This window comes from Platichthys flesus, chromosome 24 (genome assembly GCF_949316205.1).
Source record: "Platichthys flesus chromosome 24, fPlaFle2.1, whole genome shotgun sequence".
NCBI lineage: Eukaryota > Metazoa > Chordata > Actinopteri > Pleuronectiformes > Pleuronectidae > Platichthys > Platichthys flesus.
Window position 1 is genome coordinate 857,834 of NC_084968.1, and position 13,256 is coordinate 871,089.

The following is a 13,256-nucleotide window of genomic DNA, read 5'->3' on the forward strand; positions in this document are numbered from 1 at the left end:
ATATGCCTACCCATTATTGCTTCCTTCATCTGTCAGACTTTCTCTTATGATTAAATATGTCAAACATTGATACGCCTCTTGAGATATTCTTGTTTTGTTGATGGACTCGTCTACACTTGACATTTATAGCACTTAAATCCTGGGGAGAGAGAGAGATCCCTCACTTCCCCCCGACTCTGGTTGAGGGTTAAGGGCAGAGAATGTTGCACCTTGTTAAGCCCTTAGAGACAAATTGCGAATAGGGGCAATACAAAATAAATACAATATATACACAATAACCCTATCTTCACGCTTAGTAAATGTACCTCTCCTCTGCTCTCCACCCTCTTACAGCCCATTCCCCACCATCTTTCACTACCAGTATCTGGACTCCATCAGGGGATTTTCCTTTGCAGCTCATTAAATGAAAACCACTTTAAATGATTACATCCCGATAGTTTAAATATCAAAGACTCCATGTCCAGTCTCCGATACTATAATTGAATTACTCTGTCTCTCCTAAATTAAACGAAATTCTGAAATACTGTTGCTGTAAGAGAAACGGTATAATACTACAATGTAGTGCAGACAAAACATAACATTTAAATGTAGAGGGAAAATGGTTCATTGTCAAATGAAAAGCCAAAGAAAAGGCTAAGGAAAGTCGTCAATTCAACACAACACAAAAGTAGTTAGTACAACACTGACGCATATAAAATTACGTTATTTATTTACAAATAGATATTTTGCACGAATTCCAAAGTTCCTGTAAAAGATTGTCATACTAAAACATGGTTCTCTAACTCAGATTGTGTGACACAGTGAGTGTAAAATACATGCAAATATCTGTACACTCTGTCACCAAAATAGATCTGGTTACAAAATATAGTGTTCAGTAGAAACATCTGTGGAGTTCAGTTTCACCAGCTGACCAACAATTCATATTCACAAGTTCTGAAAATGCACATTTCAAATGATTATTCCTGCAAGTGTTGTATAGTAAAAAAAGGGAGCTGCTAAATGCTTAGCAAAAATAGTCTCTGCAGTCTCTGTCGATGCTGCTCTCTGCATATTGTGTGATTATTGGCTATTGAGTATATTGTTTGGGAACAATATAAAAAGGGTTTTCTTCTCACAGCAATGAAGGTAAGTGTTCCATCCTGATCATCTTGCAAATGTCTCTACATGACTGAGGTTAAGAGAGTGGCAGGAAACACTACAGAAAAAAAAAGATTAGTTGATTGGTGAGAAGCTTGAACATTGAACGTTTCAGAAAGTGAAGGGGACAGGGAGCAAACCCTCTTCTGAAAGGAGAATGACAGGGAAATTGAAATCTTAAACACCATCACCAGTAGTTAGCTGCCTTGCTGCTACCTCAATTGGATGGAACCACGACACTTAATATGCATTTACACTCAAGCAGTTGTAATAGGTGGATATATGACATACTTGCATTTACACTCGTTCAAGGTTCGGCCAATCAGATCCCGGGTTAGGGGTTATGTGGTCAGGCTCTGTCGGATTGTAATATCATCACCCAAAGCACATTAATGCCAATTCCAAGGTCACGTCCAATTGTCAATTTTCATTAGATTTGGCTTAACAAAAAGGTGAGTACCAGTGTAACTACAGTCTTTATAGCGTTGAATTATGGGTTGTCAGTAGTCGTAATGTTGCAAAGTTAGCAAATGCTTTCACATGTCTACAGGGAATCTTGCAACCCAAACCCATAATGTCTCCCGACGTCTTTACTGCAGAAAGTCACCAGGGAGAAGAGTCAAGAAATACAGCTGCCACAGATGATGAGCTCAGAAAGAAGGTCTGGTAACTGTGAACCGACAGAAAAAAAAGATTTTGAGCGGATTGACATGGAGAGGACTCAGATTTCTACACTGGTTGGATGGTGGCTACTGAGAAACAACCCATTCACAGCCAGAAGGGGAGACTGGGTTTGAATGGCACATTTCTCATTCACTTCTTGTTTGTATGGTGCACAGTGCGGTCACCCAGTAACATCTTTATGAAGAGAACTTAAGGAATACAGCTCTTTAGTGACCAGAACCGTTTGCTTTTCTTCTTGCTAAGGTGGATGTAATGTGACAAACAGCTCATTTTTTTTTTAGAATGATAATGGTCCAAAATGAAGCAAAAAAGCATGGTTTTAACTCAAAAAATTTAAAAATCTTGGGGGGGTACCCTCTAATAACCTCAACCTCGCAAAATACACACCACCATAGCACCTACATCCAAGCAACACACACCCCTGCTCCTGAAATCCAACACACACCCCAAATAAATTCAAACATCTTAACATTAATAACTGCTGATTAGTTGGACTTGAAATATACATTGGCACAAACAATTTTGTTATTTAGTATCCATGTGAAGGACTAAAACTCTCAAATAAATGTATGTGTTTAAGAGGAAACTGGCCTCAGTGAGTCGATCACAGGGTTCCTAATATTTCAGTGATGTGGTTCTCCAGTGAGGGATGACTGATAAACAGAATGGAGTCGACAGCTTCACTCACTTTCACATAGTACTCTGCTGGCCTCTGCTGGCTGATTCAGGTAGGTACATTTCAACTCACATACGGGTTTGTAAACTTCAACTATCACCTGTCAAAAATAATGCCAGTGGTCAGATTAATCACTATGCATTACAGCTGCTGGTGTCCACGACTCGACTTAGCAAAAATAAAACCAGTCAATCAAATTAGCCAGTGATGCATTCTGAGACCTCACAAGACAGCACAGGCACCAGATGCATAAATCTGTAATTGGTAAAATTAAAATTTTGCCAATGCAAATAAAAAATGAAAATGAGAGCTCATCTTTTACTTATGAGACTCATTTTGTTTTAAAGTTAGCTCTGATGACATTAAATGACTAACTATGAAAAGAAGATAAACAATTAAAACAATTAAGGACTGTAGGCAGTGAGCCATGATACCAAACAAGGTGGTCTATGCTTTGAGTCAGTCTGGACTCATCACTATATTTACCAACTACCAGAACAATAAATCTGATGTCACCTGTTAACTTGTAACCTGAGTGAGGCAAAACATGTTTGCAGTGGTCACAGCTTTTAAAATTGCCAAGTGCATAACAATGTTGTGGAAAATGCTGAAAAGTCAGCGATGTTAAGCACTGCCGGCCTCAGCTCTTAAGATCTGTTGGAAAGTGCAAGGAGTGGACTGAAGGTACAAATATCTCCCAAGAACCTATGTTGGACCAGGGACAGGGATCCTTCAGCCTCCAGGTCATTGTGAAGCTGCTAGAACCAGACAAAGTATAATTCTCCTAAAGTGTGTGTCTCAAAGAAAAGACAAATAATGTGCCCTGTTGGGCAGTTAGAACTGCAGCTACAAATGTGATGCTAATGGTGGTCACAACTATTAAATAAAACCCAGGTCATAGATTATTGAATTCCCATTAGTCAGAAGTTCATAGATTAGACATTTCTATCTAGTGCTTTTTTTCTAGTAAAGCTAGGAGCTTTTTCCTGCCTCTTGCCTCTTAATAGAAAAATCAGCGGGACGCAATAGAGTGTTTGGACCATTGTTGTCTCTATTTAAATACACCTCATACATTTAGCAAAACATAACTGAAGCATAAGAGAACTGGAGAAGTAGGCAGGATTACACCTCATAAATCGACAGATGTACGTACTGGTTAAGAAACAGCCTAAGAAATCGACATTTGAATAGTGACTGGTTTAGAAACTGTAAGCTCCTGTTTCAAAGATGTAAGGAATGTAATAAAACAAACAATTAGAAAATGCTGTATGTCATCTAGGCTTAGAGAACTAAAGGTCCTCCGCTTGAGATTGATAAGCAAAAAAGAATATCCAGCTTTAAGACCAAACATGCTCTGTTTAAAGACACAAACACAGAAACTTACCATGTCTGAAAATATATTACCTAAAGTTGTCAGTGTCACCCCAAAACCAGGCACACAACAAAATGATTTGACATACTCAAAACGCAGAAATGGAGGAGACAACTTTTACTCCTGCTTTTTTTTTTTTTATAATGATTATTTTATCAATTTTGATTAAAGGCAGCATTCTCCTAGTCTGGAAACCAGTTACATCAGTAACCTCAGGTCTATTCACTCTGGCTGATGGGTCTCCCAGTCAGGACCGATTTCCATCTGTTTTGAAACTGGTTGGGCCAAACACTACCTTTTTCCTAAAATGAAGTGGGCTTGGTAACTGACAAGGGAGTGACCAGTGGGAGCACTGCTGACCTTGATGTCTGTTGTTGAAGGTTACCATGCTGCTCTACATAAAACTTTCTATGTTTTGATTGGTCGTAGGTCAGTTCTGCAACTATCGAAAATGGAAAATGAACGGATGGGTTCCAGACTACTTCACAGATGCCAAGCTGGCATTCTCCAACAGAGGTTTAAGCAACAAACCAGGACCTGCCTCAGTTAATACTACACTTTCACACCTGTTGTTCTTTCGGTCTGAACAGTGACAAACATGTGGTCACAAACTTGTCATTGATTTAATGAATTGCCAAAGTTCAAGGATGACAGAAGCACAATACACACTTTTCAGTGATTGAGCATCCAGTTGATTAGCACCAATGGTTGACTTGCAGCTTTTGTACCAGTGCAAATGAACCACACTAAACTGTTTGTTCTAACCAAACACATATCATAAGTGGCATCAATTATTATATCCACATATGCATTTATTTATGTCATCCGACATAAACTGCTAATCCAGCCGTACTCAGTGCCAGCAAAGAGGTTTCAGCTGATGAACAGTGTGAATTCACTAAGTGGAACTCAGCAGGACTTGTGTAGTGGTGTGACATAATCCTAACATAATCCAAGAGTGAGAATTAGTTAGTGTCACTATGAGGCAGCAAGAGAACACAAAACAAAACAACACCAGGAGAACACTGCCTGCTTGGATTGGTATCTAAGATTGGTTGTTCAAAGTGTGCATCTAACCCCCCCCTCCCCCCATAAACTATCCTATCACATGCCTTCACCAACAATCAGCACTGAAACATGCAGAGATATATAAATGACCATTAATAAATCTCTTCACTAAACAATGGCCGATTCAACAGCAACGTCTTGGAGTTTGAAATCAGATTAAGAAAAAAAACATTTTTTTCAATATAATTGCTAAAAACACAACATTAAAAACAACTTCTTATAACCGAACCATTTAGCCAAATAGTGTATTTTTCTTATTTCCCTGTTGCTCCAGTGCAGCTACAGCGGGATTATTGGCTGATGAACAAGACTCATAACATCCCCATTAGCATCTGTAGACCAGAATGCAGTGAAACCTATTTGTGCAGAGTTTTTTGAGTGTGTAGCAATTGTTGTGACTCTCACTGTCTTTGCTGGAAGAACCATTTCTTAAACAACCGGCAGCTGAAAGCAACAATTTCCATGTCCTCCTCAAAAGGGAGCTGAAGGATAATTCTGGCTTTATTTCAACAGGAGCCCAAAGCCTACACCCACTTCTATTAGATGCAATTTAGCCTGACCGGTACTGCCAAATTTAAAGCCCGAACCCAACCTGAGACAGTAAGCTACATTTTATTTACTTAATTAATTACTGATCATTAGCTCACCAGGCTAATTGCAAAAAAATACATATGAAAATAACCCAGTGTAAACCATTACCTGAAACACAGAACTTGCCCAGTTTGAAGCTTTTGTTTCTACAGTTTCTACAAGCCAATACTTTAAACCATGAAAATAAATTCAACATGTGAATAAACCAGAATTATCCTTTAAAAGGATGAGGCAGATTGAGTTGATAAATAGTGCACTGAAATGGTACATACTGATGCTTCATCACAAACTCGTGACATTTACCAGTAAGAGAATCTGAGGAGTTATGGTCCTTCAATGCTGCGTATATATCTTCACTACAATCAATTCAGGGTGGCATCATAGCCCAACAATCACAGAACAACAGTCCTTAGAATCGGACAGTCTCCGGTTCAATCACAGCAACATGAATCACACCTACTCAAAATGAGACAGTCTGTGTAAACTGATCAGCTGAAACACTGAAATATGTCATGTAAATGTGTTGACATATCGAGTTCCTCACCTCTCCATGGCAAATATGCCCAGATGGCTAGCGCTGTCGGCCCCCACAGGACCGGAGCTGCTCGCTAACTTGGCAAAAAACACTGGACTGTTTCATCAAGTGTGCGTGTGTGTATGTGTGTTTGCCGGGGGGGGGCAAGTATCAGGAGAGGCAGAGGGAGCTGGTGTAGGAGGTAAGGGTGCAGACTGGTGTTGGAAGGCCATAGTAGAAGGGGTCAGTGAAGGGGAAGAGGAAGAAAAAGAAGAGGAGGACCCCCAGCAGGTAGGAGGAGAGGACGATGATGCGTTGGGGGTGCTCCAGGGCTGTGCTGACGGCCGGGAAACCCATGTAGTTGCAGAAGGAATGGCAGAGGACCGGGCCAATCAGGTGACCTAAAACAGACAGGAGGAAGGTGGGTTTGACTTAATGCCTTACTGCAAAGGGCTGACTTAAAACAATGAATTCTGTACTTAATACAATGTGTCCTCATAAGAATTTTTACTGAACTCCAGAGACCCTCCCCAGTATCTACGGAGGATGTTAGTTAGTGAACACAATTGTCCGAGTTAGAGCCTCTGCAATTTCCGTGGACTTTCTCCACCTGAATCCCTGCGAAGAGTTTGGTGTAGTTGTGAAAGTGTCTGAGCAGAGAACAACCTCTGCATTGTGCATGTGTGAAAGGCAAACTCCGGAGACAGTCCGGACCCAATTCTCAGGAGTTTCTCTGCAAGACATGTCTGAAAAACGCCTTTTGTTTTGAGCTGGATGGCATCCGCCCTCACTCCCCTACAACTCCTTTACCGGATCAGATGTAAATGAAAGCTCCTCACCTGTTCTGATGAAGATAAAGGCAGTGTAGGCCCCAAACACCGCTGTGTAGGAAAACTGGAACCCTGGTGTTGACCAAACAAAGGACAGTTCATCAGCTTCTTCCTACTCACTGTCAGCCCATGTGACACAGCCCCAATGAATAAGCTGCATCCATTAAACACAAGGTCTCACCTGCCGAGAGGAAGATTCCTGACAGCGTTCCCTGTCTGAACCTCAGCAACTCGATCACATGGTGGAAGTGAGCTGCAAGACGGCAGTATTATGAGCAAGTGCAGGAACAGGATTTGGCATGTGAGCAGAATAAAAACATAGTAAACGTGTAAACAGTGTTCTGAGGGACACTTAGACCCCCAGTTGGTTAATCGCGTAATGGTACAGGATGAATCAGCTCCATGGCTTGTTGTAGTGTGGTTGCTTGTGTACACCCAGCAAACAAAAAGCATTATCAGCATTCATGAAGAATGACATCAGTGATCAAGTAAAGAATATGACTCAAATATTCTTCACTCATTTGAACCAAAGTGGAGTCAAAATCAAAACAATGACTTCAAACTGGGAGGAACTTCAGAGTCAAGAGAAGAAAATAAATGTTTGGTCCACAACGAAAGTGACATTATATAGTATAAATAGTGATTTGATCCATTGTTAATATAAAATGTATGTAAAATCTATATTTTACCATGTTGATACAGGGTATTTTAGGATGTGGCCCTGCTGTATTAAACTCTGCTGTTTTTATCACTCACCTACTCCAAAGAAGAGAGGACAGGTGAAGATGGCCAGAGAAGGGCCAGCACACGGCACCAACATGGGCAGCATGCAGGCCCTGAATACCAGCTCCTCTGTCAATGGTGCCACCACTTGATTCCTCAACCAGCGCATGTCATTGAAACACAACGTCCAGAAGCACGGGTCTGCAGGAGGACAGAGACACGGCAGCAGGTTGTTTCCTCTGCTCTAAAGAAAGCGCTTAATTTAAGTTCACTGACATGTTTCACACTGAAGCAGATGTTTCTTGGAGTAACATTTTGACTGAGAAATACATTTTTTAGATGCGGTGAAAATCTTAAATTAATTGAAATCATTCACATCATGCTGGCTATCTCACCAATGGCTACCCTGATCCCATCCATGAAGCTCCAGGGACAATCCATGGCCAACTGCATAAGGGGGCCCAAGAACAGGACCTGCACCACACACACAGGTTCTATCTTTAGACAGGATTTGTCATCTGAGACATCAAACAACCAAAACATAATATAATTATTATCATATGTATAATTTATCATTTTTACCATTCATGCAAAGTACTCAATGTCTTATTGAGAGAATCAAGAGATGGACCGATTTCTGGAATAAATAATAGGATTATTTTATAGTCGCAACTCATAGTTTAAACAAATACATTTGTTAAAAAAATCTATTTGTCTGAACAAATCTATTTGTACATCCATCCTGATCTATTTCTGACTCACAGGGAGAGATGTGAGGCAAAGATAGTGCATGAGCTGACACGGAGAGGATACATTGCGGTAATCTAATTAAAACAGGAAGTGGTTTAGCTGCTTATTTGGTCCATTCATCCACAATGACAACAGTTGGAGCAGCAGCAGTGTTTGGGTCACACAGTTCAGGGAGGACATTAAAGCTAGGGTTAGTGATCCTGGAAGAACTAGCAAGAGTAGGCTAAACTTCCCTCCGGCCCTCTCTCAAAGCTACATGCCCAAAGCACACAGAGCTTCAGGTGTAAATCCAATATATATAGTTGTAGCTGTTTTGCTTATACCAATACCAGGGACACACAAGACCGCAGACAGCCTTTTGTTAGTTTAATAGTACAAGCAATTACTCTTGCTCTAGCCATTGTCATAAAAAACATAAAAGTAGATGAAATAAGAATTGCGCCTCCTAATAGAGATCCAATGGCTATGCTTAGAGATAGTGCTTAGGTTCTTAGGGCTATAACGAATCCGGGATGACATAAACACTGCGTACAGGGAATATAATAATAATAATGGTGCAACCAGGGATATTTCCTGTAGTTTAGTCAGTTACAGATGTACCTTAAATCGTATTGCCTGCTATCCACCACCAAGAACTGGCAGGTTCTGCTCAGCGTCTGCACACAGTAGCGCACAGTTAATGCAGAGCACTAGGCTAACACTTACACTACACCCACTGAGACATCCACTTTGATACGAGGGGGAAGCGGGGCCTTGCTTAATTTGCAGAACGCACGTAGTAGGCGTATAGGGGGGTCCTGCTCTGCTTGTGTTTGGAGGTTCGTTTTTAGAACACCTTCATATATCATCAACATTGTGGAAGTAGTGTTTCTTACCATGGTGAGCACCAGAGGCAGTATGATGGCAGGAATGAGGCCTTCAAACCGGATCCCCATGAGAGCGAATAACGATGAGTCAGTCTGACAAACACAAATACACACATAGACAATAAATAAAGCAAGCAAGGCTCTGTCTGATAATACAGCAGCTGATGTGTTGGAGAGCAACGTGACACAGCAGTACATATGGATATTAAGAATATATTGATTTAATCTTCAGGTGTTAGACTTGAATATACAGACAAAGGCCAGTTGACTCACCCTGACACCAGTGAATTCTCTCCATGCCAACACAAAGAGAGGTGAAAGGCCCGACACAATCAGGACACTGGTGAAGCGTCTCTTAATCACAGTAGGGTGATCCCTGAGAATGGACCAGTGGAGACAATCATCACACGCTCATCACGATCACAGTGGACAGGAGTCACAGCAAGAGCAGCTGACCCAAGTGAACAGCAACCACTCAGAATCGACAGGGACTTAAACCAGCCCTGACATGCTTCTCTTTGCTCCTACAGAGAATTCTCCATCAGAGTACTCTTACTTTGGCATATCTACTCCCCATCTGTCCAAACAACTATTTCTCGTGCTTGAGCTACATCTTCTTTGATTATTTGGTTGTTGCTGGGCAACTGCTACAAGTTAAAAAACAGCAACATGTTGTCATTTTTACAAAAAAAAAAATTGTAACACAGCAAGGCCAATCTTTCCCCCCCTGGGTCCAGTTTTTATGCTAAGTTTATGCTAACCAGCTGCTGGTATAGCTTCATATCGGCCCTACATACATAAGTGTGATACTAATCTCCTGCTTAATCATGTAATGATTTTAAGTTTGAAAAAACAACAATAACGTTTAAGCCTCTCTAAAGTTGCAGATTTTCGTTTCTGCTAGGGGCAGGAGGAATTATACATTTTTGTTGAGGTTCAGGGGAAATGGACAGTTGCACAACATCACAGAACAAATGAGGATTTCCTCCTTGCAAGTAACTATCTAAAACCCACGGTTAATCTAGGCAGGATTAACCATGAAACTATCGTCATCATCCCCCTGGCATGTGATATGAGAGGATGTAGTGATGTGAAGCATGCCTGTCCATCCATCTGTTTGTAATCATTTCATTTCTGGAGCAGGACTAGACAAACAGAGGATTTGGATTTTTGTCAATAAAATGTACAGTTATGTTTATCCGGGTATGAAGTGGTGCCGTTTGATATTTGAGTTTCTTGACATTAGTTTTTTGCTTAATTTCCATCGCAAAGAGTTTGGCTTGGCCAAATCGGAGGTGAGTGGGTTCCCAAGTCAGAACTTTTGAACAAGAAAGCATTCACTTGTTATCACTGGCACCACTAAGTTTTTAACACCAACACAGTAGCTGCTTTTTAGACCGGCACTGAACTCTTCCTTCTCAATTTCTCCAGAAGAGATGTATGTGTGATTGCAAGAGTCTAAATGACAGGCTCCGGATTTCTCCGCCTGGCCCTAGGATATGTGAAAACAGTGGGGGATCCCCCTCTGGATTCGCGGCATGTGAGTTGGGGGGTTGAAGATGCTTCCAACACGTGACAGATGTAAAAATAATTTAAAAAAAAGTGGTGAAAAAGTGGTGTCATACACGTAGACACTGACGTAGATGTCTGGAGAGCTTGCGGTGATAAGCGCTGTCTGAGTGTAAGAAAATCATGTGATCTGCTGCACCCGGTTGCTCCAGCTCTCAGCTAAATAATGCAGAGGATTTGATGCTGTTGTGAGCAGAACCACCTGCTGCGTTGTGCATGTGTGAAAGGCAAACTGTGGGTAAACTCCGTAGCAAATTCTCTGGATTTTACCAGCAGTTCATGTCTGGAAACGAGTTTGGAGATTGAAGTCTAGAAGTCATCTCTGACAGCAGGACTAACAGCATTGACAGCACTCTGCAGTGTTGGTACTGTTGTATCACCTGTGGGTTTTACTGTCACTAAAGAACAAATAAAATTTCGAAATTAAAATGGCTTAAAAATGTCGCTCCAAGGCAAGGATTTAAAGGGGAAGTCTCTATCCCTGACATGGACAAAAGCTTATGTGCTGAATAAGTGATGATGCACAGGCTTGTTTTCTAATAATTCGACATTAGGTTAATGATCTTAAAAATAGCTTCCATTGTAACAAATAACACTTGACAAGTTAAGCATGGCATCTCTTTGCATGCCTGGTGTAAGATATATGACAACTATTTTGCAACACAAAAGGAGTTTGCTCCCCCCTTCCAGAAAATTAATATATTTATAAATGCAGTGTTACACAGTATAATGTCAAAATATTTATGTTTAATTCATACATTTATTTATAACTGCTTCAAACTAATGAAATACACAATAGTTAGTGAAAAACTTGACTTGACTATGCTACCCCTACGACAGTTCTGTTTGTACCTTTTAGAAAATTCTAACCCAAAATACTGGTGACATAAAATAATAGTAAATGCCTCTAATGTACACCATCCTGATTTGTGTGTGTTTGGGCAAGTGCGTGTGTGCGTATGTTGTTGCACAGACATGAACGCAGCACCGGCTCAAGGGTTTGAAGCGGCTAACCGCTAGCTGGCCACAGGGCGGCGCTACCAGTGTCTGTCATAACCTGTGAGGAGCACATAGTCAGAGGGGGCTGTCCGCCAGTGATCACTTCCACAACTAACTGAATAAAATATGAGACTCAGCCCATTAAGTGACGTGCCACAAACATTGGTTTCAATAAATAAAAGTCGGAATGGACACAATCAGAATGAACCATGGAAGGACGGTAACGTGCAATGAGAGCCAACGTGTCTTCTCCCTCTCACCTCGGCAGGTCACTCCTCCACACGTACAGACTCCCAACATACGAGCAGGCGAGCAGCAGACAGGACAGCACCGACACCCAGCATAAACCGTCGGGGGCTACGAAGCCGCCATCGCTGTGTCTCATTCCCTCTGTCAGAAGGGTCGGTGATAAACCCTCCTCCTCTGCCATACCGACTGTCGGTGGGGACTAAACCATCTAACCACAGAGGACACCCGCCAAAATGAGCTGGGGAGCTGTCAGTAACCTCAGGAAACGTAAGCTAATGAAGCTAGCTGTGGCGCTGTATTTCTACGTCATGAGATGTTGCTTCCTGTTCTTCTTCGGCTTCGAAATGTCTGGCGTTGAGCGCCGTCACTGCCATCTTGTGGACTTTTCTGTGTCCTTCAATCTGTATGGCTGTTAGGTTCACTATGCCCCTAAAACAATCATTATCTGGTTCATCTATTTCCTCTGATACTCTCCCAAAGCCACATGAGCTAGGCTGTCATTGGATCGTTCATTTCAAGGCAGAGTTCCCTGTTCAACTTTCCCTCTCCCACCTGTCCTATACTATTGGGAAAAGGCTTTATGTTTCAATATAATCCAATTATCCAGAATAGTTGTCATCAAACATTGTAAATTTCACAATCTTGGTCACAGTTCTCCATGGTAAACATGTTAATCCAGGACTTTGCAGCAGTGGAAAAATCACATACAAATAAATCTTGCGTAAATAAAGGGAATTGTGACAGAATTTCAGGTAACTGCTTTATTTTTAGGGTTACAAACAAAAACTGATTACTACCCATCTAATAGTACATAGCCTTAGAGGCTCTTATCTTTGTATGTCAGCCCTGGGATGGGCTGGTGTTGAGACTGAAGAATTCAAACGAGTTTATATATACAAGCAGATCCTTATGTATATAGAACAAACTTCAATGTAAGTTCATTGTCTCCACAGGCTATTGATTTCATAACTTGGAATTATTTTTATAATGTTTTAACTCCAATTTGCATGCATGTGTAGACAAAATAACTTGTGGACTGCATTGTCATCAAAGGTGGATTAAGAACTAATAATAGAGAGACAACCTAAAGCTTAAGTTAATGAGTACAGGATTCCCTATAAGACACCATGTGATAAGTGAAGTCACAAAGAATTCAGAGAATGACTTCAAACCAAAATCTGCTCTGCGTCTCATAGACTGTAGACATGATCTAAATATGTCGATCGAA

The 13,256-nt window shown here is 41.1% G+C and overlaps 1 protein-coding gene across 1 annotated transcript; it reads right to left on the reverse strand.

Moving 5' to 3' along the window:
* Positions 1-692: 692 nt before the first annotated feature.
* rce1a (Ras converting CAAX endopeptidase 1a) lies at positions 693-12,467 on the reverse strand. The gene is made up of 9 exons (XM_062383956.1): positions 12,040-12,467; positions 9,485-9,587; positions 9,221-9,304; positions 7,991-8,069; positions 7,629-7,796; positions 7,054-7,125; positions 6,882-6,944; positions 6,073-6,443; positions 693-1,807 (listed from the first exon to the last, which is right to left on the reverse strand). The coding sequence occupies exons 1-8, from the start codon at positions 12,207-12,209 to the stop codon at positions 6,214-6,216; spliced, it is 969 nt and encodes a 322-aa protein (XP_062239940.1). The 5' UTR covers positions 12,210-12,467; the 3' UTR covers positions 693-1,807; positions 6,073-6,213.
* Between the last annotated feature and the right edge of the window lie 789 nt (positions 12,468-13,256).